Raw genomic sequence first — 21,760 nt, 5'->3', positions numbered from 1 at the left:
GGGTTTTCTTCCCCCCCCCCCTATTTTTTTTTGGTTTTTTTTTTTTTTTTTCTGCTAAATGTCAGTTTGTTTGTCAGCCTCCGGCTGGGGTTTTGATGTTATTTCTTCATGTCTTTCAGCAGGATCCCTTTGCTGGAGAAGAAGAGAAATGCCACAGCGTGACAGATCCTCCTTCCCAGCCGGGGCTGTGTGTGTGAGCTGGGGGGCTCTGCCTGTGGCCGGGCACACGGGGTCTGGACAGACAGACAGACAGCACGGCTGCTGGGGGAGAGGTAAGGTGTCAGCGCCGAAAACAGCAGCCAGCAGATTTAAAAGTAAAATGTACCAAGGGGTGCCTGCACAGAGGGGTTTCTCCTGGGGCAAGGGCTGCCCCATAGGGCAGAGCAGGAGGATGCCCCACATCACTCTTCTTGCCCCATCACACCCCAGTGCTGGCTCCTCAGCTCCTGGTGTGACCAGTCTGTACGTAGTGCAGGAGTTTTATCCACTTCTACCCGACATCATTTACAAATACACACACGCAATTTTACTGTATAAAACTCTGCAGAGCTACAGGGAGCAATATTCTTCCTCTTCTCCTACAATTTAGGTAATCTTTGGTGATGGGTTGCTGATTTTCTGCACTAAGTATTTGTGCCAGCCCAGCCTCACACGGCCCTGGTGGAGCAGCTGTTCCTGCTGATGGTCCCAGAGAGAAATGTAAAATGCTCCGTGTGTGGGGGGGTGTACATATGCATATACATAAATGTGTGTGTATATACACACACACACATATACACCTCTGTGTGTGTATATATAGTGTCTAGCATTGTTACAGGATGTTATCTACATCTTTTCCCATTTATATTTGCCAGGCAATAAGCAAGTATTATTAAAACAGAGCTGCTTAAATGAAAGCAGTTGGAGAATAGAGTTTTCATTACGAGGCTGCCAAATTATTTGAGCGATCTCGTCACTGCACCTCAGGCCTACCCAGGGGCTGCAATTGAAATGCCATAAACTTGTTTCTCCATTTTTATTTATTTATTTTTTCATTCATATGCACAAAAAGATACACATAAGAATCTATGTATATATGTGTATTTGTATGTGTGTATATATGTGTGCTGATTATATATAAAGATCTTTAAAAGACCTTTAAAAACATATATTATATATATGAAATTATAACAACATATTTACGTAATGATAGTATATAATATATTATAATGGAATTGCACTTAGTTTACTATAAAATATGCATTATAATGTGTATATAATTTAATATATGGTGTATGTATATTGTTTATATTAATTTCATATAGTATATGCATATTCATATAAATATACATATAGATATAAACATTCGTATATATAGTTCTAAAAGACCTTGAGCTATATACATGTGTATATGTATATATACATATATGTGTAAATATGTGTGTGTATAAAGGCCTTTTAAAGGTCTTTATATATACATACGCAACCAGCACCTATACGTATGCATATAAATATATATATGTACACACATTTTAATAATTTTTTTAAAAAGTCTTTTTTTAGATATGTAAAGGCCTTTATATATAAATACCTGAAAACGGTCTGTCTGTCTCTCTCTCTCTGTGTCATAATGTCTATATCTGTCCAATAGATGTGTTTTGCTGGGTGGGCTGTGGCCCTGGTGCCTGTGCTCAGCAATGGCACATCCCCTGCCCAGAAGTTCTGGGGGAGGTCCCCAGCCTGGTGGGCAGTGTGGGACCTGTGCTGCTGCTGCCACCCCTCCTGTCCACCAAAGCGTGACCAAGTGCCTGCAGCATCTTAGTTTGAGCTTGTGCCTTATAATTTGTGTTTGTGTCTCCGTCTCTTTGTGCCACTCTATAGGGAAAGGATGGGATTTCCATCTCCCGCCCGCACTCCGCTTTTCCAGGCATCTGTCTGTGTTTAGACCTGATAAACATGAAGTGTGCTGAAGCTCATCCTACGGGAGATGCACAGGTGTGCACACACACCCAGGGCTCGCTGTCTTGCAACTGCTAATTTTCCTTTCTTGTTTTACTTACAATTGCTGCCTCAACCCAATCAAAAAGTCCCTGCAGAGAGCAGCTGAGAACAGCGTAGAGCCAGAGCCCTGCTCCAGGGCCAGCAGTGACGGTGAGGTCTTTGGAGAGGTGACTGAGGATGGAAAGGGATGCTTTTCTTCTTGGCTGCTGGATTTGACTAGAAACTCCCTGTTTAGTGTTTATAGCACAGATACTTACTGACGGTTTGCTTGTGATCTGCAGCCTGGTTTATGCCAGGAGAGCTTTGGGATTCAGTGTTCCCTTCCCTTCTGGTTACAGGGCTCGGGGGGGCTGGCGAGTGCTGCTGGAGGAGCCTGAGCCTGCGGGCAGTACCTGGAAACTCGGTTTAGCTGAGGCACAAACATCTGTGCAGACTTAAGACAGTGCAATGTTTATGCCCGCGTACAGTTGGCTAAAGTTGGTTTTTGGTTTTGGGGGTTTTTTTGTGCTCCCTGGAAAGACTATTTTTTTTCCTTTTTTTTTTTTTTTTTAACTTTATAAGCAACACATCCTCCAACTTTTGTCTTTTTGGTAATGATATTTAAAGGCTTCATCACACAGGGGTTTTTTTTGGTTTTGGGGGTTTTTTTTGGCTCCCTGGAAAGAATTTTTTTTTTCCTTTTTTTTTTTTTTTTTTAACATCTCTAGCTTGAAATTTATAAAACGCTTGATCACCCAAGGAGCTGTGCAACTCCGCCGTCTGCATCGTTGCACGGTGAGCGGGCAGGGACAGGCCACCTGCTTCAGATCTGGAAAATGCCTCTCAGTTTAAGGGGAAAAAAACTTTTAGGAAGGAGCTGGAATTGAATGAAAAAAATGTCTTCTTAGAAAGGACACCAAGGATTAGCAGAGTCTAAGTGGCACAAAGAAAGAAGACCTGGCAGCAAAGCAAACTCTGTGTAATAGCTCAGGAAGGGAAAGGATGAAGAGAGTTATGCCAAAAAGTATGCTTAGATGGACTTAGGAAAGACTATTAAAATGTACAACTTCCTCAAAAAGTGGGAGAAATGCCTGGCTTTTGGATGAGGAGCCAGATTTGGAGCATGGGCTGAAGACAGCGTGGCAAAGGGACTGAATGCAAAACTGGAGCTTAAGAAAGATGTGCAGAAATGAAATCCCAAGTCCAACAGCCCATGCCAAGTTAGGTTTTATGGCACCTGATTGATTGCTTAGCGGGAATGTGCAACAGGATGTTTTTAGGTACTTGCATGTTTGTTAGGTATGTTAGCTACCTAAGGAGCAGGCTTGGGTGCCTGACATCAGGAAGTGGGCAGTCTCTGTCCTGCAGATTTGAAGGATCTGGCCCGTGGTCCCATGAGTGGGTGCTCAACAAGGGTATCACCCTCAGGGTGGGACTATGTGAGTGGATTTGGCCAATGTAGTGCCACTATTTAAGGGCTTGCTGAGTGAACAGGGTCCAACACTCAGAGCTTGGTGACCTTTTTCCTGAAAGACCATTTACAGAGACATGAAGACAAATGGGATAAATTGCAACATGATTCACCAATCAAGATTAACGTGAAATTCCTAACTGATCTTGCAGATAAAGGAAATCCAACAGTTCTGCTCCTCTGGGATTTCAATGAATCCCCTGCTATAGTGCTCTGAATGTCTAACATTGTAAGTCATGCTGGAGAAGATGGAGATGATTAATTGAGTACCTCAGAAATGGGTGGGAACTGGCTAATAGGGCCCCATAATTATGAAAGGAGAGGTTTATCAAGGACTAGGCTGAAGCTTCCTTTGATCACTATCTATCTTCATTAAGGGTCCCACAGAGGAACGTGGGTGTTTGCTGATGGTACCTGATGAGGAGGATGGCACAAACTCACAAGGAGCTTCAGGACATTTTAGTGAAAGGACCTGGAAGATTGTCAGCACACAGACGATCAAAACCAGCTGCTGAGCATGGTAAGGGGCACCCTATTTTCCCCCCCAAAGCCCAAGAGGGAGGCAAGAGGGAGCACACTCACCTCATCACACATAGTGTGCTATCCTGTGCCCATGTTCCCCAAGGGGCTGGGCTCCCTCGTGCCCTGCTCCAGCCCTTACCTGGACGCAGCCGGAGCTGCATGTTGGATGCCATCAGCTGCACAGAGCTGTGATAAACCTGAGCAATGCTGGGGCTGTCCATGACTGGACAACCATTGCCTGTGCAGGGTACACCCCTTTGTACCTTGTACATGTTCACCGGGTGCTCCAGAGCCTCCTGGGGAAATGCTGTATTGTAGCATGTAGGAAGGTACACGCAGGAGACTAAGCTGGCTGATAAGAGCATCACTCCTGGGACAAGCACGTGCTGCTCAGCCCTGAACAGTCTCTGGGGAAGAGCAGTGGTGCTGGTGGCATCACACCTGGTTCAGCACCCCCCGTTCACAGCTACTGGGGAAACCCGTCACAGCTGCGCTCTGGGTTTTCTCTGCTACGCTTCCCCTTGCTGTCACCCATCTCTCTGCATGCCTGATTTCTGACTAATGTAAATACCCACCCCCTTCCTTAGCATAATGAATACTAATTCCTTAATATGTGTTATTTTCTACTGTTTCTCCATTTCCCTGCTATCCATCTTAAGAGCACCAACAATTGCTATCACCGTTTGTCTGCTGTGTGTATATAATTAGAACAGTTGGCTCAGGTAATTACTTTTTTGCTTCCTTCAGTTCCTTACTCTGGTTTGCACTACTCTGCCTTGTTGGGGTTTTTTTCTTCATTTCAGGCTCTTTGGAGGAGGTTTTCAAAGCAGGGTGTGTGGCTTTTAACTCTGCCGCCCATTGAATTGGAGGCCACCAGCTGCTAAACCCTCTAAAACCTCTGAGTTTGCTAAAAACTCCTGAGCTGCCGACTCTCTCTCTCATTCTCCATTTCTTATCCCTAAGGCTCTACGTGGAAGTTGGTAAATGATATTTCTGCAAGTGAATTGCCTGGTTGAGAAAATTGCCTGGCTGGTTTTGTTCCCCCAGGGCTGCCAAGCATCCAGCGCTGCTGCTGCTCAGCTTCCCCCCGGAGTGCCCAGGGAAGGGAGGTGCAGGAGCTGGATCTGGCCACCCCCCCCCCTTCTGCAGACATGTCCTACCTACGTGGAAATCGGTGGCCATCAGTGGGACATGAAGCCATCCTCACTCCAGCAGCAGGGAAGGAAAACTCCCAGCGGTTGAGGAGTTTGTGTGGAGACACCAAGCAAAGCCATGTCAGATACCTGGGAAGTTCCCGCTCTCCTCAGCCAACACGTCAGAGTTTGTCTTGAAAGATTTCCTTTCACAGGTAAGTATCTGTTTAATTACAGCTATTGCAAAAACAGTTAATAAGTGATGAACACGCCAGTATATTTTAATTGAATATATTGAGCACACTGAACAAACCCACAGCTCTTGACCTTTCACTTAAGTGAAATATTAGGACAAGCTTTTCTGCATTTAGAGCCCAGGGAGAGCGTGGAGGGGACCACCCATTGCTGTTAATGGGGGCCACCCCTGTAAATCCTTTTCATGTCAGCTCAATAACGTGCTGTTAGTGTCCAATTATTTTAATTTCATACAGTCATTGTTCATGTTGGAGGGGAAAAAAAGTAGGAGGAATGATCTGGCTAAAGCAGAGTGCTCCAGGTTCTGCTGTCTCCTCCAGCCACTCCAACCTCAGTTGTCCCTCAATAACACTTTTGTTACCGCCTTGACAATCTCGGGTGATTTAACGCCGGTGGCTGCAGTTTGTCATTGCGATGGGACAGATCAGTGAACTAACCCCCCTCTCCTGCCCTCCAGGATCATGACAGGACAAAGCCAGATTTATTCTGGATGCCGGGAACCGCTGGCCCTTCGCCCGCCTGGGCGCAGGAGCTGCAGGGATGCGGCCGCGCAGCCCTGACCATCCCCTGGCCCCAGCCAGCCTCTGCCTCTATCGATTTCTAAGGAGCACGAGCTTGTGATTAAAGTTTGCTTGTGCTTAGGTACTTCCTTGAATTGGCGCTTGGGTCCTTACTCCAGCAAAAACTCTCATTGATTTGTGCTGGAGCACAGGCTGAGCAAGCCCTCGGGGACTGGCTATATATTTGCAGCGTGGTGCTCTTCAGACACATGACAATTTCAGGGCAATTTTGTAACATTAAAACAGCATTACCGGTGTGTCTTTAACTGGCCATAAATAGAAACCTTGACTTGTCTATAGTGGTTTGATATTCCAAGCTAGGCAGGAACATTCAGTCCTGGCTCGCAATCCGTTTTATCACCAAAAAGAAATTTGTAGGTTAGATAAGTCAAGAGCTTACTCTTGCAAAACTTCAGCCCGTGTCTGGGTGCTGTGGTGAGGCCACATCTAATATTCAGGTGCAGGAAGAAAAGGCAAGGCTCTTTTTAAGGCTCATTAGAGATGGCAAAAAGATACAAAAAGACCAACACCATTTTACGCTTGTAAAAATACCCCTAGTAGATTCATATTTTTTAATCTTGAGTACAAAAGCTCCATAACTACAGCAAGGCATTAGTTTCTGATGACTAGCTACCTTTTTTCCTGTAGCCTCTGGCATTAAAGCTCTCTGTGAAAAGACACTTTGGAGCTAGTTCAGGCAGTTCATTTTCTGTCAATCAACTCTCAGGCTGGAAGTATAAAGGCAGTAACATGACAAGATTTCTATTTTAATATCTTTACTCTTGATAAGATAATCCTAGAGGAACGGTGGTGATCAAATATTTACAGGCAGCGCTCACTGGCACAGCCTATTGTAAAATTAAATACACAAAATTATGTGGGGATAATGTTAATGTTGTGATATGAGGACAAAAGGCAGCACGCTTGAAATGAAGGCTGACTCTTCTTAATATATCCTCCTCTGTGGCAGGGACGGGTGCTGCTGGAGCAGAGAACAGAAGAGCAGCTTTCATTTCGCATTTTGTGACCTTTCTCTGCTTTTCAATAGCTTGTTTGTTATTTAAACGTATTTGCGTACTTAATGATCTTGATTTTCAAGTATGTATTTGTGTTTATGTATCCTGTATGTCTCTCTGAGATGCTCCAGATGACTAACAATGCCTTGGAAAGAGCAGTATTTTGTATGGAGCTGCCCCCTTGCCCCAGTGTGAGCCCAGGTTTGATCCCAGCCCTGGTCTGGGCTCCCTGGGGGCAGCGGGGGCTGCAGAGGTGGGAAGGGGCACAGCCTGGGGGTACTGGGCGTATTTGCTAACTCGCTGTATGGGTTGGAGCGAGTGGCTACCTCCGGGGAGCTCTTCCTGTGCACCCTGTGGATGTCCCCATGCCCCAAAACAGACAGAAGTGCCCAAATCCCTGGTTTTACAGACCACGAGACTCACAGCAAATGCACTCCACTTTGTAAATTGGATTTTTTTTTCCCTTTTCTCTGTGCAGCCCTAGTGTGCAGAGGTGGGACACGAGGTGACCTGAAGGCCCTGTGCTGGAGGAGCACTGGCAGCACCACGATGCTCCGAGCCCCCTATGCTGCTGCTTTTTAACGCGGCTCTGCAGAGGCTCAGCCGGAGCCCGGGAGAAACCGAAGCACTGATTTCGGCTGAAAGGCCAGCACTAGCTAATATGGGAAATTACTCCAGCAATCATCACTCTTTTGCTGTCACTATGGTGACAAAAGAAATGACAAAAGCCTGAGTAGAAAGAGAGAGGGTGACACAAGTAAAGAGGGACGGAGCAAGTGCTCAGCAGCTGGGGGCCAGGTTGTGGGCAGAGCCAAGGAGGAGACGGGCAGTGCTCGAAAACAGCACTGGAGCCACCCCTCACTGATGGGTGCCGTTGTGTCCCATCTGTGTGTACAGTACTTAGACACAAGTACTCAACCCATGTTACACCAAGTGCCATGCTCAATGTAGCTACCACGGGTCTAAAAATAATAATAATCCTGGCTCTATAAGGCTTTGATGCCACAGCTTTAATCCTAATGGACTCACCATTGATTTTTGCACCTCCTGCCTCAGCAGCACTTGCCATTTGCTGCCCACCTTAAGGACAGGGTCTGCAACCAGCCTGGCCTCCTCCTGGCATTTCAGCTCTGAGCATCATTAGAGGACACAGCGAGGAAGTCTGCTCTTTCCAGGCAAAGCAACGATCACCTGTGACTAAGAAACACATGTCCAAAAGGAAGGGGAAAGCACAGGAGGATATATCTGGAGGCCACCCAGGACAGAGAGGAGCAGCTGAAGGCAGGCCAGCAACTCTTGCTGCTCAACCCCTTGTCTCTGCAGCGTCATGGGTCAGGTTTACCTCGAGGTCCTTCCAGTACCTACCATCTCCCAGTGAACACAGACATGGCTGCCAGCTCCCAGATGCCTAAACAGCAGGTTCTTGAGATGCTCAAGGAGGGCAATATCTGTAAGAAACTCTGAAGAAGAAACGGGGCAGTGGCAGCAAAAAAGTGCTGGTCCAAGGACAACTTGCCCAGGAGTCCCAGCTGGAGAAGGAGCCAGTGGGTTGGTGCCCATTCTGCAGTGAGACTCCTAGCCCTGTGGGTGGGGAGGAGTCACCAGCAGATTAAACAGCATCCAATGACTCTGCCACTTTAAGTGGAGTTTTTATTTTCTTGGAGTCACCTTCTAAAAAATGAGGTTGGGAGGAAAAAGGGTGGGGTGCAGGGGCGAGCAGAAGAGTGTGCTGGAGGGAGCCACGGAGAAAATCTTCATCCTGAAATGCCAAGCCAAATAACCCCCCTGCCCTACCAAATCTCTTTTTTTTCCTAAGAAGAAAAATTGTATTTTCCAGCCAGCTCTATTCATGAGTGATTGTGCAGAGCTCTGCTAATGGGCTATGCCAAGCTGTGGTCACCCTACAGAGCTATTGGCAGGAGAGGTGGCAAGTTGGAGAGGACTACAAGGGAACTCGGCATGATACTTTTTGATGAGCTGATTATTCAGAAATTTCACAAGAGCTGAAATACATCACTCTGTTCTGAAACTCACAGCCCTGCCAGCACACAGGACAGCTTACATGAGCAGCAGCATTTTCTCCTTCACAGCGCTGCTGGCCTGTACGTTAGGAACCAGATGCAGGAATCAGACAAGGCTTTTCAGCAGCCATCAACCACAGTGACGGCGAGAGATGGGGAGTGGATAGGAGGACACAGAAAGCTGAGACAGAAATGATTTAGGTACTTTTCCTGGCTGTCACTATGTGTGTATTTGGGTTTGAAAGTTTTTCATTAGCTCTGTGGGCACTGGGGCATTATGATTTTTGTGGCTTTACAGCTCACGTGTGAGATCACCCCCAGATCCCACGTGTATTCAGGTTATTTTATTTCAGGTGGTGCTCAGTCCCCAGTCACATCTCAGGGTGCTGTCACAAGCCAGGAGCCGACCTTGACTCCCCCCATCTAAGCCAAGAGCTTCCATCTTAGATACTGTCCTGAGCCTGCGGCCAAGTCAGGCTCCCACAGAGACCAAAGGTCATTTTCCCCTCTCTGCAACATTAATTAAAACCAAAACACCGTGTTATTTGAGCACAGGATCAAATGAGAGCCTGATACCCAGCAGGTGGGGTGCATGTGTGCTGGGGGAGGTTAGAAGCAGCACGGAGCCAATTTCTGAAATACCGATTTCAAGGAGCCGACGTGACACATTCCCCAGCCCATCGATCTGTCAACACACAGGCCCCTTTGAGCTACCTGAGGTGGCTGCGGCTGTCCCATGGGGGACCAGGGGCTGGTGCATCTGCATCAGGAGCAAGAAAACTGCTGAAAGGCAATTAAAAAATATCCTCACGCTGTACTCACAGCCTTTGTTGAAAGCACTGTAGATTACCTGCCTACCTTAGTGTGAGCAGATTTGCTGCTGGACAATTAGCCATCTAAGCTGCCTTTCTGCACAAAGAAACCTAACTGTGGTCCAGATGAGCATTCACCCACTGGAAAACCAAGCAGGGATGGGCAGAAAGCGGGTGCCAGGGACCTTGCACAGCAAAACATGAGCCCATGGGCAGCAAAGACTTCAGAGCCCATTCCTAATGGATTTGCCCAGCCCCAAAAATGTACATGCTTGTGCAGATGGCTGCCATGTGGCCTTCAAATGGGACCATACACATGGGCTGCCTGGCACAGCAGGGACAGGGTGCATGGGCTGAGGGTATCCCCATCAGATGTGTGCTCCCTAGCCATTAGTAACCTGGCCATTCTCCTGTCTGTGGGACTAACCATGCCCGAGAAAGCTCTTCTGCAATTTCTTTTTCAAGGTAGGCAGGGGGAAGAGGGCACACGGAGTCACATCCTAGTCCCAGCCTTGTCCTACAAAAGGCAATGAAAAGCACAGCAGCTGAACCACAGCTGTTTGGCTAATGAAAATAGAGGCACACAGGCATAGCCACCCCAGCCTCTTGGGGGAACTGCTCACTTCATCAAAACAAATTTTAGTAACAAAAAAGTGTGTATAAGGACAGGGAACAAAGGTCTGAGCCATGTTAACAATGAGCACAATTAGCTCTGTCCTGTTACGAAGCCACCCCATTAAGACCAACTCGTACCATGTCCATCTGAGCCCCTGCATGGGTAATTTTTCCCCGTGATTTCTGCTTTCAGTGGAGGAGCTGAGCACTCTGCAGCATCCCCCAGCCCAAAGACAAGCCCTGGGAATGACCCCAGTGAGGGCAAGTGGTTGAGGGTGGAAAGGACGTTACAAAGATCACTAATGCTTTCCGCATGGCAGATCCTCCCACTTCCACCAACCGCATCTTTGTATGCAGTGCCCTGCCTGCAGAAAATTAAGTCTATAGGAAGTGTATGAATGATCCAGACACCATCCTCAAGGCTCAGGTCTTAAAAAAGGAGGGGGGGGGGGGTTACTCCACATACTGCTGCAGGATGTCATGTACTTCATGATCTGTCTTTTCTAATCTCTCCTTATCTCTCACTCCAATCCTTTCTCATGTCCCTCATCTATTGCAAATTCCCTTTTTAAGCTGGAGCGAAGCACATAAATATTTTCATGCTGCATAAATAGGTTGTTTTGTGCATAATGCCACAGGAGGCTTTTTTTAAAAACAGGACCTTTAGTGCTGTGATAACGGCCTCCTCATTTACACAAATGAAATCTTCCATACAGCTCAGCACTCATCTGCTCAGCAGCCCCCATGCAAAATGGTTGGCGCAGTGCCTGCTCATCACAGGCTACAGAATTAATACAGAATATTCCATACTTAATAGGAAGCCGTTGAGCATCAGGTTAGGAAATATCTTGCAAATGTAACTGATGCTCAGGTTTTCCTTTTAGCGCTTCCCCAGCAGCACAACTGTTGTCTTCTGTCTTGTGAAATCACAGCTGCTTTAAATATTAAAGTGCAAAAGGACAACCCTTTGTGTTGGCCTATTTTCCAGTATCTTTGACCATCCTGACTACTCACCTTTTATTCTTTGTCACTTCTTGCCCCCCGACCTTCATTTCCTGTTTATTCAGCCCTTGCTCAGGGTCTAAAAAGTGCAGACACCATCAAAATGTACTTTTCATTTACTCTGCATGGAAAAAGAAATAGGGTTAAAATCTCTAGAGTTTTTAAAAGGACTAATGGAAGATATTGATGGTCACATTGGGTCATGGTAAATCTTTGAATTTAACTGGCTTTTCAGGAGCAATATTTTAACAGCACCACAGTAAAACCTGGAATCAGACATCAGTGATTTTGTCCTAGTGTTTCTATTTATATTTGACCAGCACAAAGACTTCAGAACCAACAGGCTGAATTCCTCCGCAGGATATAGCAGAGAGCGACTTAAGGAAAATTATGTGAGTTCGTACATTGAGCATTTTCATACTTCTCAGGTCAGGTTGCAACACTTTAGGATAGACTATTTTGGAGCATTTTTACTTGTTCAGGACGGTGATGGCACTGTGCTGCCAGGCATGTAAACTACTGCCAGGCTCTGGTTTGGACCTTACCCTGACTTCCTCAAGCCTTCAGGTAGACTCTGCACCCTGCGCCCCCCCTCAGCACAGCTCATGTTGGAAGACTTGGCCTATTTTGTTTTTGATCTTGAGTTCAGGGGACACAGGAAGCTTCAGTTGTTGCTTCCCTGGCAATTCAAGGACAAGATTAGAGGTGCTCTTTTCATGCATATCTTGCATTGTTTCTTCTTTCTTCCACCTGTTTGCCTTTTTTTTTTTTTTTTTAATTAGATGTTAGCAATCAACAACTAACCCATGGCAGGCTCTGAACACGGCATATCTTGCCAAGGGAGGTGGCTCCCACTCATTTTGTTTGGTGCTGCAAGCGGACATTCATGCCAGTCTAACCCTAATGTCATTACTATACCATTAGCAGCTTTACGTGTTCATTGATTTGCAGAACTGCTTTGTATCACCTTAAGCTCCAGAAGCATTGTGACAATGCACTAAAAGGAACAAAAAAAGGAAAGACCTTAGTAAGTGTTATATTTCTTGTATACTACCTTACCTGACAAAACGGTAGCTCTCCAAGTTTATCTTGGCTACTCTGTAACAAAGCCTTGGGTTTTATAAATTGTCATTCTGTAAAAAGATCTAATTTTTCTATGATGTAATAGCCCACATACAATAACCGAACCTCAAAAAGCACAACATGGAGTAAACACTTTGTAATGTACTGAAACACAATAGCTACCTGATTTCGCTAGCACTTTATTTCAATTTAGGCCAAGGGACAATTTAAAAAGATTTGTTCCCAAGTAAACAATTCAGAAAAATATGACTTACTACTCAGAGCAATATTTTGAATCAGTGCTGTTAGTTGTCTTAGCTGAAATTCAACCTTGATGATATCCAAAGGTCCAATAAAATTTTTCATGGAAGAATCCTGTATTTGTAGAACATAATAAAATTGTTCAGCTGCAGCTCCAGGGACACTGAGAACTGGAGAATGAAGTCTTTCTTTCTGGGGAGTTTCTTATGTCACAGGATGTTTTTCAAACATTTTGTTACCTGAGAAATACCAAACATAACAGATAGTTACATATAATAGCACATTTGATCTTTGTTAGTAAGGCAAAATGGAAAGATGTTTACTGCTAACGAGTTAGGTGCTCATTAGTGTGTTCCAATAGGAAACACTGACCGCAATAGGCAAAAGAAAAAGTTCAGTGGTAAATCCACACACAGCACATTTCAGCTTCTATTATAGCTTGCGTGACAGAGAAAGGAGAAAATCCTTGCACACAACTATTTTAAAATTATGTATCAGAGCAAGAAAGAGGAACATTTGTTTGATTTATCATCTACTCTTTCAATAAAGCTCACTTCCAAATAACAATAATTCTTGCCTTTCACATTGTGCTTTTCATTCCTAACTCACCAAGCACCCTCCAAAGGAGGTCAGGATCATTTTACAAAAAACAAACATGAAGTGAAGCCACCTCTCTGATGTCCCTGAGTAAGACAGCACAGTCCCCAGCTCTGTTGACCGTTAGTCATAGGAACAAAGGATTAGAAAGGGCATCTTGTGTCATCAAATCCAGCTTCTTACTCTTCAAATCACTTTTGCTAAAATAATCTCATGCAAGAGTCTTTGGGGTGCATGATCTCTTATATAAGCTCCTGCAAATGCTCTTTCAAAATCATCATCATCTCTTGTATATCCTCATCCATCCTTACCCTGCGGTGGGAGTCTACCTAATGCTAAGGTATTACACACCACTGATTTGGGACCATCACCCTGAAAATGCCCTCAGTCTCAGACAATGGAGAATGAATGGGCTATTTCTTCCCACGTTTGCTCCAATTTTATGTGCCTCTTAGTGGTCCGTCCTAGTAAAAGACCTGTAATAGGTGCCATGACAGACCTGGAAGGTGTTCCTGAAGCAGAGAAATAGAATAGTCTGACAACTGCAGCTGTGAAAACTGTGTGAGAAATCCCTGCACAAACTCATAGCGCAGTTGTTACTGCGGCGTTACCTAGAGGCTTGGAGCAGCCCCAGGTGCTAACACAACCTGGGCATTTGGGTTTACCCCTGCACGTACCTGCCTTCGTGGAGAGACTGACATCCTGGCAAACAACAGAGCCTTGAGTACGCTCAGTCCAATACACTTCCAGTGTCCATCACCCCCCTCCTTTTTCAAATAACTGCTGCTGGAGGAGTTATTAATGCCTTTACACCTACACAGCCTAGATACCGAAACTCACACAAAGGCATCTTTTAAGCTTTGAGGTCACGTTTGAGTTCCCGCTTAGAGTGTCTCTCTGGGCAGTTCCATTATGCAGCAGCTACAGCAATAGGATAACGCGATACAAACCTTTGCTAATAATTGAGCGTGAAGTGGGCTTTTTGCTGGGTATCTGCAGTTTTGTACCTTCAGTTCAGAGCATGTTTAGAGCTGGCTTCCATCCTCAGAAAATTATTTCAGCTTATTAAACACAAAGCTGTTAGAAGAGGGCACAGCCCCCGAACTTGTTTCCCCGGGCTGTACGGATCCTTGCTGCTGTTGCGGCTGCAACTCCCCAACCGCCCTCTTCTTTGTTTGATTGTCTTTTCTCACTGAAACATATGTTTCCCCTTCTGATGGCATTTTGAGCAACAGTTTCCATTGTATGCCCTTCTTGACTGACAGTTTGATGGCAGCCTGTAAATTACTTGGCACACGCTTTGTGAATCTGCTCGAAGGAGGGTCTAGCTGCTTAGTAAGTGCATCCTTTTGCAGCTTTGGGGGCAAAAGATTAGTGCCATTTTAGCACAGGTTTGGGTATAAAAGTACTTCACCACAGTCGCTGTCATCCTAATTTGAAGCTCAGCATTGTCCTGTGGCCTGACTATTGTATCTGGAGTCCTGGGACACAATGTCCATCAGTAATGCTTGGCTTTCTCATTTTCCTCTTACACAATGTGACACACACAAAGCTTAATGATGAATCAAGAATGGATCAGACTGAAAACACTTGGCATTTGACAGATATCCCAGGTAAACATTCAGGCTGCTGGATGTGCAAGTTAAGAGAACATCTGGCTCTGTCAGCTTTCTTTGCTAACAGTAACACATTTGCTGCTTTGCCTTTATGTGGTACAATCTTGTCTGTGTCTCCGGCCACGATGTTTCTACTGTAGCTATAATTGCAGGATGCAAGCAGTGCTATATGGAATTCATGTACTCATTATAGCTGAATTAAATGCCCACCTATAGGGAAATGGAAGTCCAGAGAATGTGGTGTATAACTTTCAGCTCAGTAGTACATACTGCCTCAAAATAGAGCCCTAGAATAGTTGTGAGGGGGACATTATGTTTAGCCTGACTCCTACAAAAGGAATACATTTCAGTTATAACCATAGCTAACTCTATCACATCTTTGTTTTCATGAGAATAATGATATGCTTCAACCAGAAAAATAATCAGCCTTAGTTCTGAGGCTGCTGTGCATTAGCACACCACATTTATTTGGGGAAGCCTGTGCCCTAAGCCTTCTAGGGTAGGTATTAGTGCTGTACACAGTCACTGCACCACTTCTGGCTGTTTACATCTTCCCTTGAAGAGATAATTTAACTCCTGTGCATAAACCTTCTCTCTGCTGCAGAGGTGGTGCGTCTGGATGTTTTACACTTCAAAAATACCAACAAGGGCCAGATTATGTTTGTCTATTGGATTTCTGTTGATATTAACTTTCCTCACATTCCATTGAAATGTCAAAGAGATTACTTTATGTGTACTTACCACAGAAAAAACAGAATTTTGGGTGAAAAAGCATAGACTCTATGAACTGATCCATCTCCTCTTTGCTATTTCCAACTACTTAAAGCATAATGTCACACTGAAATGCACACTTGGAGTGCTGCGTTCTCTTCTCCTGACAGAATGTTATGATGTTTTCCAAGGTGACCTTCATAAAACGTGTTTCCTTTGAAGCTTATATTTCACTCTCAGGTCATAATAGTTTCACACAGTCAAGCAAACCGTCCGCTCCTGCTTTCTAATTAATGGTTCTTGGAGGCTTCTGAGTGGGGGATATAATTAATAGCACTTAAGTCTGAAGTGCAGAGAAATCTATAGCTGATTACTAGGATGTGTATTTACTTAGGGATTATATGCAAACAGCTCCTAAGTGCAGCAATGAACAGCTCTCGACAATGCTCTCCAGGAAGTCCCCAGGACCGGGCACCACCTTGAGTCTTATTATTCCAGTGTAAGCACTCAAAAAAATGTCTGTCTTATAAAGCGAGGCTCCTGCCATTGAGTGGTCCCTGCCTGTTGTACCCCTCTCCCCTGTGTCCATTCCTGATACCAGAGTCCACAGCACATTCTATTTTTTATGACTGCATGGTGATCCTGCTCACCAACAGGCTGCTTACAGCGGAGGAGCATCTATTACAGAAAATATCTCTGCCCATATCTCTGTTGTCAGTGTGGCACCCATCCAGGAGACAACCTGCTCTGTGGTCCATACTGCCCAGGTGCAGCATCTTCTGGGGCAGACTGGCCATGTTCTCACTGCACAGCATGTGTGCCAAATCCACTACAAGGCATAATCATTTTGTGTTTCATTTGGTTTAAAGCACCAGAAATAACGGGAGGGCATTTCTTACAGTACAGCAACCAAAAAAAGGCGTTGCAAGCCATCTTTTCATACTTACCTAAATTATAGGAAAGAGATAGAATTGCTCTGGTGTTCATTCTCATGCACGCAGCATAGATTGTCAGAGATGCTGGAGCAAAACCAGATGCCAGCCAAATTACCAGCTTAAATTCCCTCAAGTCAGCTGCTACTAATAGTGGTAAACTTCCCTGCTGAAGTCAATAGAACAGCATCTTTCCACACATGCTGAGGTCTTGGTGCAGAAGATGCAGCTGTGGGGCAGGATGAGTGCTCTTAAAGAATAAGATCATCTCTCTTTCACAGTGAAGTTAAAAAAAGGAGCAAAATTCATATTCTTTAACAAAGTTGAAAAGACGGTATTCTTCAGAAATATTGCCAGACTGTGGATGAAGGGGATAATTGACATCAGAAGTCCTGCACCCCTGTGCAGACTGCTTTATTTGGAGAGATTTTAAAATGAATTTTGCACGTTGAACGACACGAAATATTCAGATGGTTAAGCAATTAAAAGCTATTGAATATTTGTAACTCAAAAAGCACTAGGCAACAGAATATCACTGTCAACCACTTCATGCAAAGGGACGTTTTGACATCGTACTTAAGACTGACTACTCTTCTAATGGCATAAAAGTGTTACTTCAGTTATGCATAAAACAGGAAAACTTCTACTGAAACTTGTGCAGCCTGGTTCTTTCTTCAAAACAACAACACAGAGTGAAACTGCCTTTGAAGAGAAACATTTTTTGTATACTATCTGAAGGTTAGTAAGTCTTTTAATCTTTAGCCTTTTTGCTGGCATGTGTAATTTAAAATGCACAAAACAGACTATCAAAACACCCAGCTATAGATAGTTAGAAAATTTTAAAGGTGCATCTGAAAATAGGCTTGGAAATTAAGATGCTGCATCAAGTCTTCCTCTTTGAGTAAAGACTCTTTTCCTGTGGATCCATCTAAAATAGGGACTAGTTATCTCACACAACTGACCATATGACAGCCAACAGGAATGGCTCCTAAAGAGGTCAAACCTTGGTGCTCCTATCCAAGAGAGTGAATAATCAGGGCAATTATATATTAAATATCCTTTCCACATATTTCCTTTTCTTGTCCTCCTCCAGGGCCACATGAAGTTCTGCTGAACTTCAGCTCTGCAGACACAGCATCATGAACAGCATTGCAGAGCCAGCACAAGTTCAGGGTGTTTGAGAAGTGATAAGCCCTTCTAATAAGATGGGACAGAGTGGTGTGGGGACATCACTGAAAGACTAGAAACACTTCCAAAACAGAAATTCCCTCACTGATTGCAGTTTCATCTGCTCTAGGCAATTGTAAACTTAGAGGGTAAACAAGGTTCATTTCTTTAAGCAAGTGGCTGGGTATTTTCAGTCATCTAGGGACTGGTGTAGAAGCACTCAGTGTGGCCACCCAACCAGCCAAGACAGATCAGCACCAGCAAACATAGGAAGAGAAGCAAGAGCTTCTTCCCTTGTTCAAATATTTCTCAGGAAAAAGAAAAAGTCACCTGCAAGTTCTTCTTGATCAGATAGTCTATAAATACAGGCAAAAGGTGCTAGTGTACCTAGTCAAGTCATATAGGAGTTGTCACAGTTGGTGAAGGACTTGTGATAAATGTAAGCGCAGCTGGAAAAACTCTGAAACACAGCTCAGTTTGTCCAGGCTAATCTAGCTGAGCTGGGCTTCTTTGAACAAAGCACTTAAGTAGAAAAATAATGCATGAGGCCTTAAAAATTGCCATTTATTGGCTCCAGAACACCCACATTCAGCTCTTTCTGACTTTCCCTGTGCCGCATGAAAAAACTCAAGTCAAATAGCATCCAGGTAAACTTATAAATGGCAAAATAAATCCTTTGTAGGTGAAAAACAAAAATAGCTTTGAAGAAGAATGCACATAACCTTGTTAATTTGCCAAAAGTTTTCAATCTTCATCACCTTAGAAGCAAGGTCAAGAGAGTAGATAAAGGCTGAGAAATTCAGAAGGTGCTCAGATATACCATTATCTCAGGTTCAGAGCCTTAAACCTCAGAAGCAAAACAATGTCAGGGAGAAGAGACTGACAGTGATGCCTTGTGTTGGGAATCGAGGATTGGAAGGACTGCCTGTACTAGGCAAAATACTCTCATGATAATGATGCCAGTAAGATTTAATTTACCAGTCTGTTCTAGGAAAGATAGTGACCTTAATATCATGGGGAACTTATCAAGAGGTAATCCATGCAGACACAGGCTGATTTATTTTCATAACAAATGGAAATAGAAGTCTATGAATTTGCTTTCAGGAATGAATTTATACCATCTATCCAGCTTTGCATTTAGTATCAGAAGAGTCTAAGAACATTTTATCGATACGTGGGGACTTCATTCCAACCCCTTTGAGAATCTCCACAGGAAAGTATTTAAAATTCATTTCAAAAGACAGACAAAAAAAAAAAAAAAACCACAGGAAAGTATTTAAAATTCATTTCAAACCAGACAAAAAAAAAAAAAAAACCAACCCCAAACGCTCCAAAAACCTACCAAATATATAATGGGGAACAACAACATCACATTGGAATGGGGATGTGCCATTTTATCCTAAGTACTGTTCACCATGCCATAGATGAAGTACTACATAACGCCTCTGTTCGTAGAGAAGAGTGCTTACATATGCATTACCTAAGGATACTCGTTCTGGCTGAGTAATTCATTTTTGACATGTCTATATCTGAGAAGGTGAAAAGTGAGTGTCTAAATTCAAATCCAGCAACCACTGTGGAAACTTGACTATGTAGACTGAACCCTGCTGTTCCGAACCCTGCAGGTCCCTATGTCCCAGATGCGGAGGACAAGTTTCCTTCACAAATGGGAATTACAGGCATTACACAGCTTTCTTCATGCCACTCAACAGAAGTGTTCACACAGCTAATTTGACTGGAGAAGATAAAAGCATTGTCATCATACAGGGAAAAAAAAAAAAAAAAGGGAAAGGAAAGAATGTGATGAACCAGCCCAAATGGAGGTGACAGAACTGCACAGGACATGAGAGCTGCCACGTAAGTGTGCCACATGCACACTGCGTAGTGTAGCTCAAGATTTCTCAAGCTGGGCTGCAAGCAGTGAGTCACAGGCAGAGAGGAGGGCTATTTATGGGATTTTGGTTCTTCAGAGGGAAAAATATGAAACAGTCAGAAGTGACAGAGAAACGAGAATGCTAGATGATGGCAAACAACATATGGGGAACAGGGGAGAGGGAGCTTTTGGCATCAGTGCAGCAGAGTACATCCCAGTGTAACTCATATTGATCTCTGGGGGGCAGTTCATTTCTACTGGAAGAATTTGGCTTCTGGGATTCCAGGTACAAAATGAAAAACTCTCAATTTCTAGAGCACCAATGTTAGTGTTTGCCAAGTGTTTTTGTCTTTTCTATTCCTCCTTGCAATATATATTTTTTTTTTAGGGCCAGTGGAAAATTTAGCAGAACAGGCAGTTTTCCAGCAGGCTTAATTTTGAAAGCTGAACTGATTGGATGATTTAAGATTTTCCAAATGAAGTTAGCATTTGCTTATCCACTCTATAGTCTGAATTCTGCCATGATTTTGTACACCTAGGTGCATATGCATATTTGGGTGCACACAGACACAACAGTTTTTAACTCATCATAGAGGTACCAAGACTGCTTTCTATTCTAAAAACACAGAGAGGAGTTAGACATTCCTCTGAAGTAACTGCAGCTGACTCTGATTTCCAGATATCTTCTTTTTTGCTGTCTGGAAACTAAATGCTCTATGATGGTCCCGATTTGTTCAAGGAGTGTGCTATTTCAGCCACTGTTTGAATGCTATGTAGTTTTGGAAACAACACAAACCTAAGAGCTTTCATTTCTTTTGCTCCATTCTACATATTCTGCCCTCTGTCCTTAAGAATCCTATGGGGGACTGAACAGTTTTGGGTGTTGCAAGAGTAAGTTAAGGTGTAAATCATTACCTTTAATTTTCCTGAAAATACTTCTTCAGAATTGCTGCTTCAGCTGCCATTTCTTCTTCTGTCCTCCACTTGTCAGGAGAATCCTCTTTGTCGTGTTGTTGCAACTTTTTGAGGAAGGAAGAAGAAGGAAAAAAAAGCTTGTTGATATTTTATTTACAGTTTTATTGTCAAATTTAGGGCATTCCTGTAGGCAACTAATCTAACTATTCCGTGTGTCCACAGGATGGAGGGACCTGGTGATGAAGGGTGAAGGTTACTGGTTTAGAGTGGTAACAGCAGTTAACTGGCTCTGATGGATTTATGATGATAGGCAGCGACAGAATTCACCTTTGTGAGTTGATGGTCAGATGCCTTGTGAGTCTTTGATGCAAAGCTGGTAGGTGATAGGATAACAAACACACTCAGGTATTTTGAAGTGCCCATTACATCCATGGAGTGAGCTGGGCACAAGCTGCCTGGACACCTTGGCAGTAATTCACGTAAATTTGCCTCTCTGGCATTTCTTCTGCCCATGGGGCCACCTTTCCCATCAAAGACCTATTGTGATAACAAGGCCCTGTTGCTGCTGTTTCCCACTGGCAGTTTTTATCAGTACTTTTCAGAAGAGATACATTCCCTCCCTCCATGCAAGTTATTACTCCTTCCTTGCTCTTATCGAAAGTGAGACACATCCCTGGTCTAGAAACAAAACCTGCTATTTTAAGTACTTGAGTGACTATTTGTACACATGTCCAGTCAAAGAATGCCTGCCACTCCTCAAGGGAAGTTTACACTTCCAACAGACAGCAGAAACATTTGCATTAATGGCTTAAATATTGAGATTTCCAGTGTATCTCTAGGTACAGAGCATGGCACAGATTGTATTAACAGCATCAGTGCTTCTGAGGAACATTATAATATCAACTTGTTGTTTATGTCACAAACAAAGTTGAAAACACCTTTACACCTTTTATTCCTGGACAAGTTTTAGTACAGAAGATGAAGCAGTGAAAAGATAAAGATGAAGCAATATTGAAACTGCCAAGCAAACCGTATTATGGTATATGACATGTTTAGCAATAAACTAGGATTGTTAGCATACATCCAACTCACAAATACTTTTATATTTGTGTTGTGTTTCTTCTACTCTGAATTTTGCTGCCAGCTATAGTCCTATGTAGTTTTATATTCTGCAGCACAGATTTCTTCCTCCTCAGCAGATGAAGCAGCTTTAGAAAGCTATTGCCTTTCATGCCAATACAATAGAGTAGCTGTAGGCAA

The 21,760-nt window shown here is 43.9% G+C and overlaps 1 protein-coding gene and 1 long non-coding RNA gene across 3 annotated transcripts in view; one reads left to right on the top strand and one right to left on the bottom strand.

Annotated features, from left to right (window-relative positions):
- The window catches only part of LOC106890662, a 36,360-nt gene that overhangs the window by 2,922 nt on the left and 11,678 nt on the right, over window positions 1–21,760 (top strand). For both annotated transcript variants that reach the window (XR_001412549.1, XR_001412548.1), the window contains exons 2-4: window positions 120–272; window positions 3,808–3,950; window positions 5,000–5,300. This is a non-coding gene — a long non-coding RNA (uncharacterized LOC106890662). The remainder of the gene's footprint in view (window positions 1–119; window positions 273–3,807; window positions 3,951–4,999; window positions 5,301–21,760) is intronic.
- The window catches only part of FHIT (fragile histidine triad), a 590,052-nt gene continuing 580,904 nt past the window's right edge, over window positions 12,613–21,760 (bottom strand). Inside the window, exons 7-8 of the mRNA XM_014946619.1 lie at window positions 20,501–20,604; window positions 12,613–12,928 (exon numbers count right to left, since the gene is read on the bottom strand). Of these exons, the coding sequence (XP_014802105.1) occupies window positions 20,503–20,604 (102 nt within the window). The 3' untranslated portion in view covers window positions 12,613–12,928; window positions 20,501–20,502. The remainder of the gene's footprint in view (window positions 12,929–20,500; window positions 20,605–21,760) is intronic.

This window comes from Calidris pugnax, unplaced genomic scaffold (assembly GCF_001431845.1).
Source record: "Calidris pugnax isolate Ruff unplaced genomic scaffold, ASM143184v1 scaffold81, whole genome shotgun sequence".
In the NCBI taxonomy this organism is placed as follows: Eukaryota; Metazoa; Chordata; class Aves; order Charadriiformes; family Scolopacidae; genus Calidris; species Calidris pugnax.
This window is presented reverse-complemented; position numbering and strand designations above follow the sequence as displayed.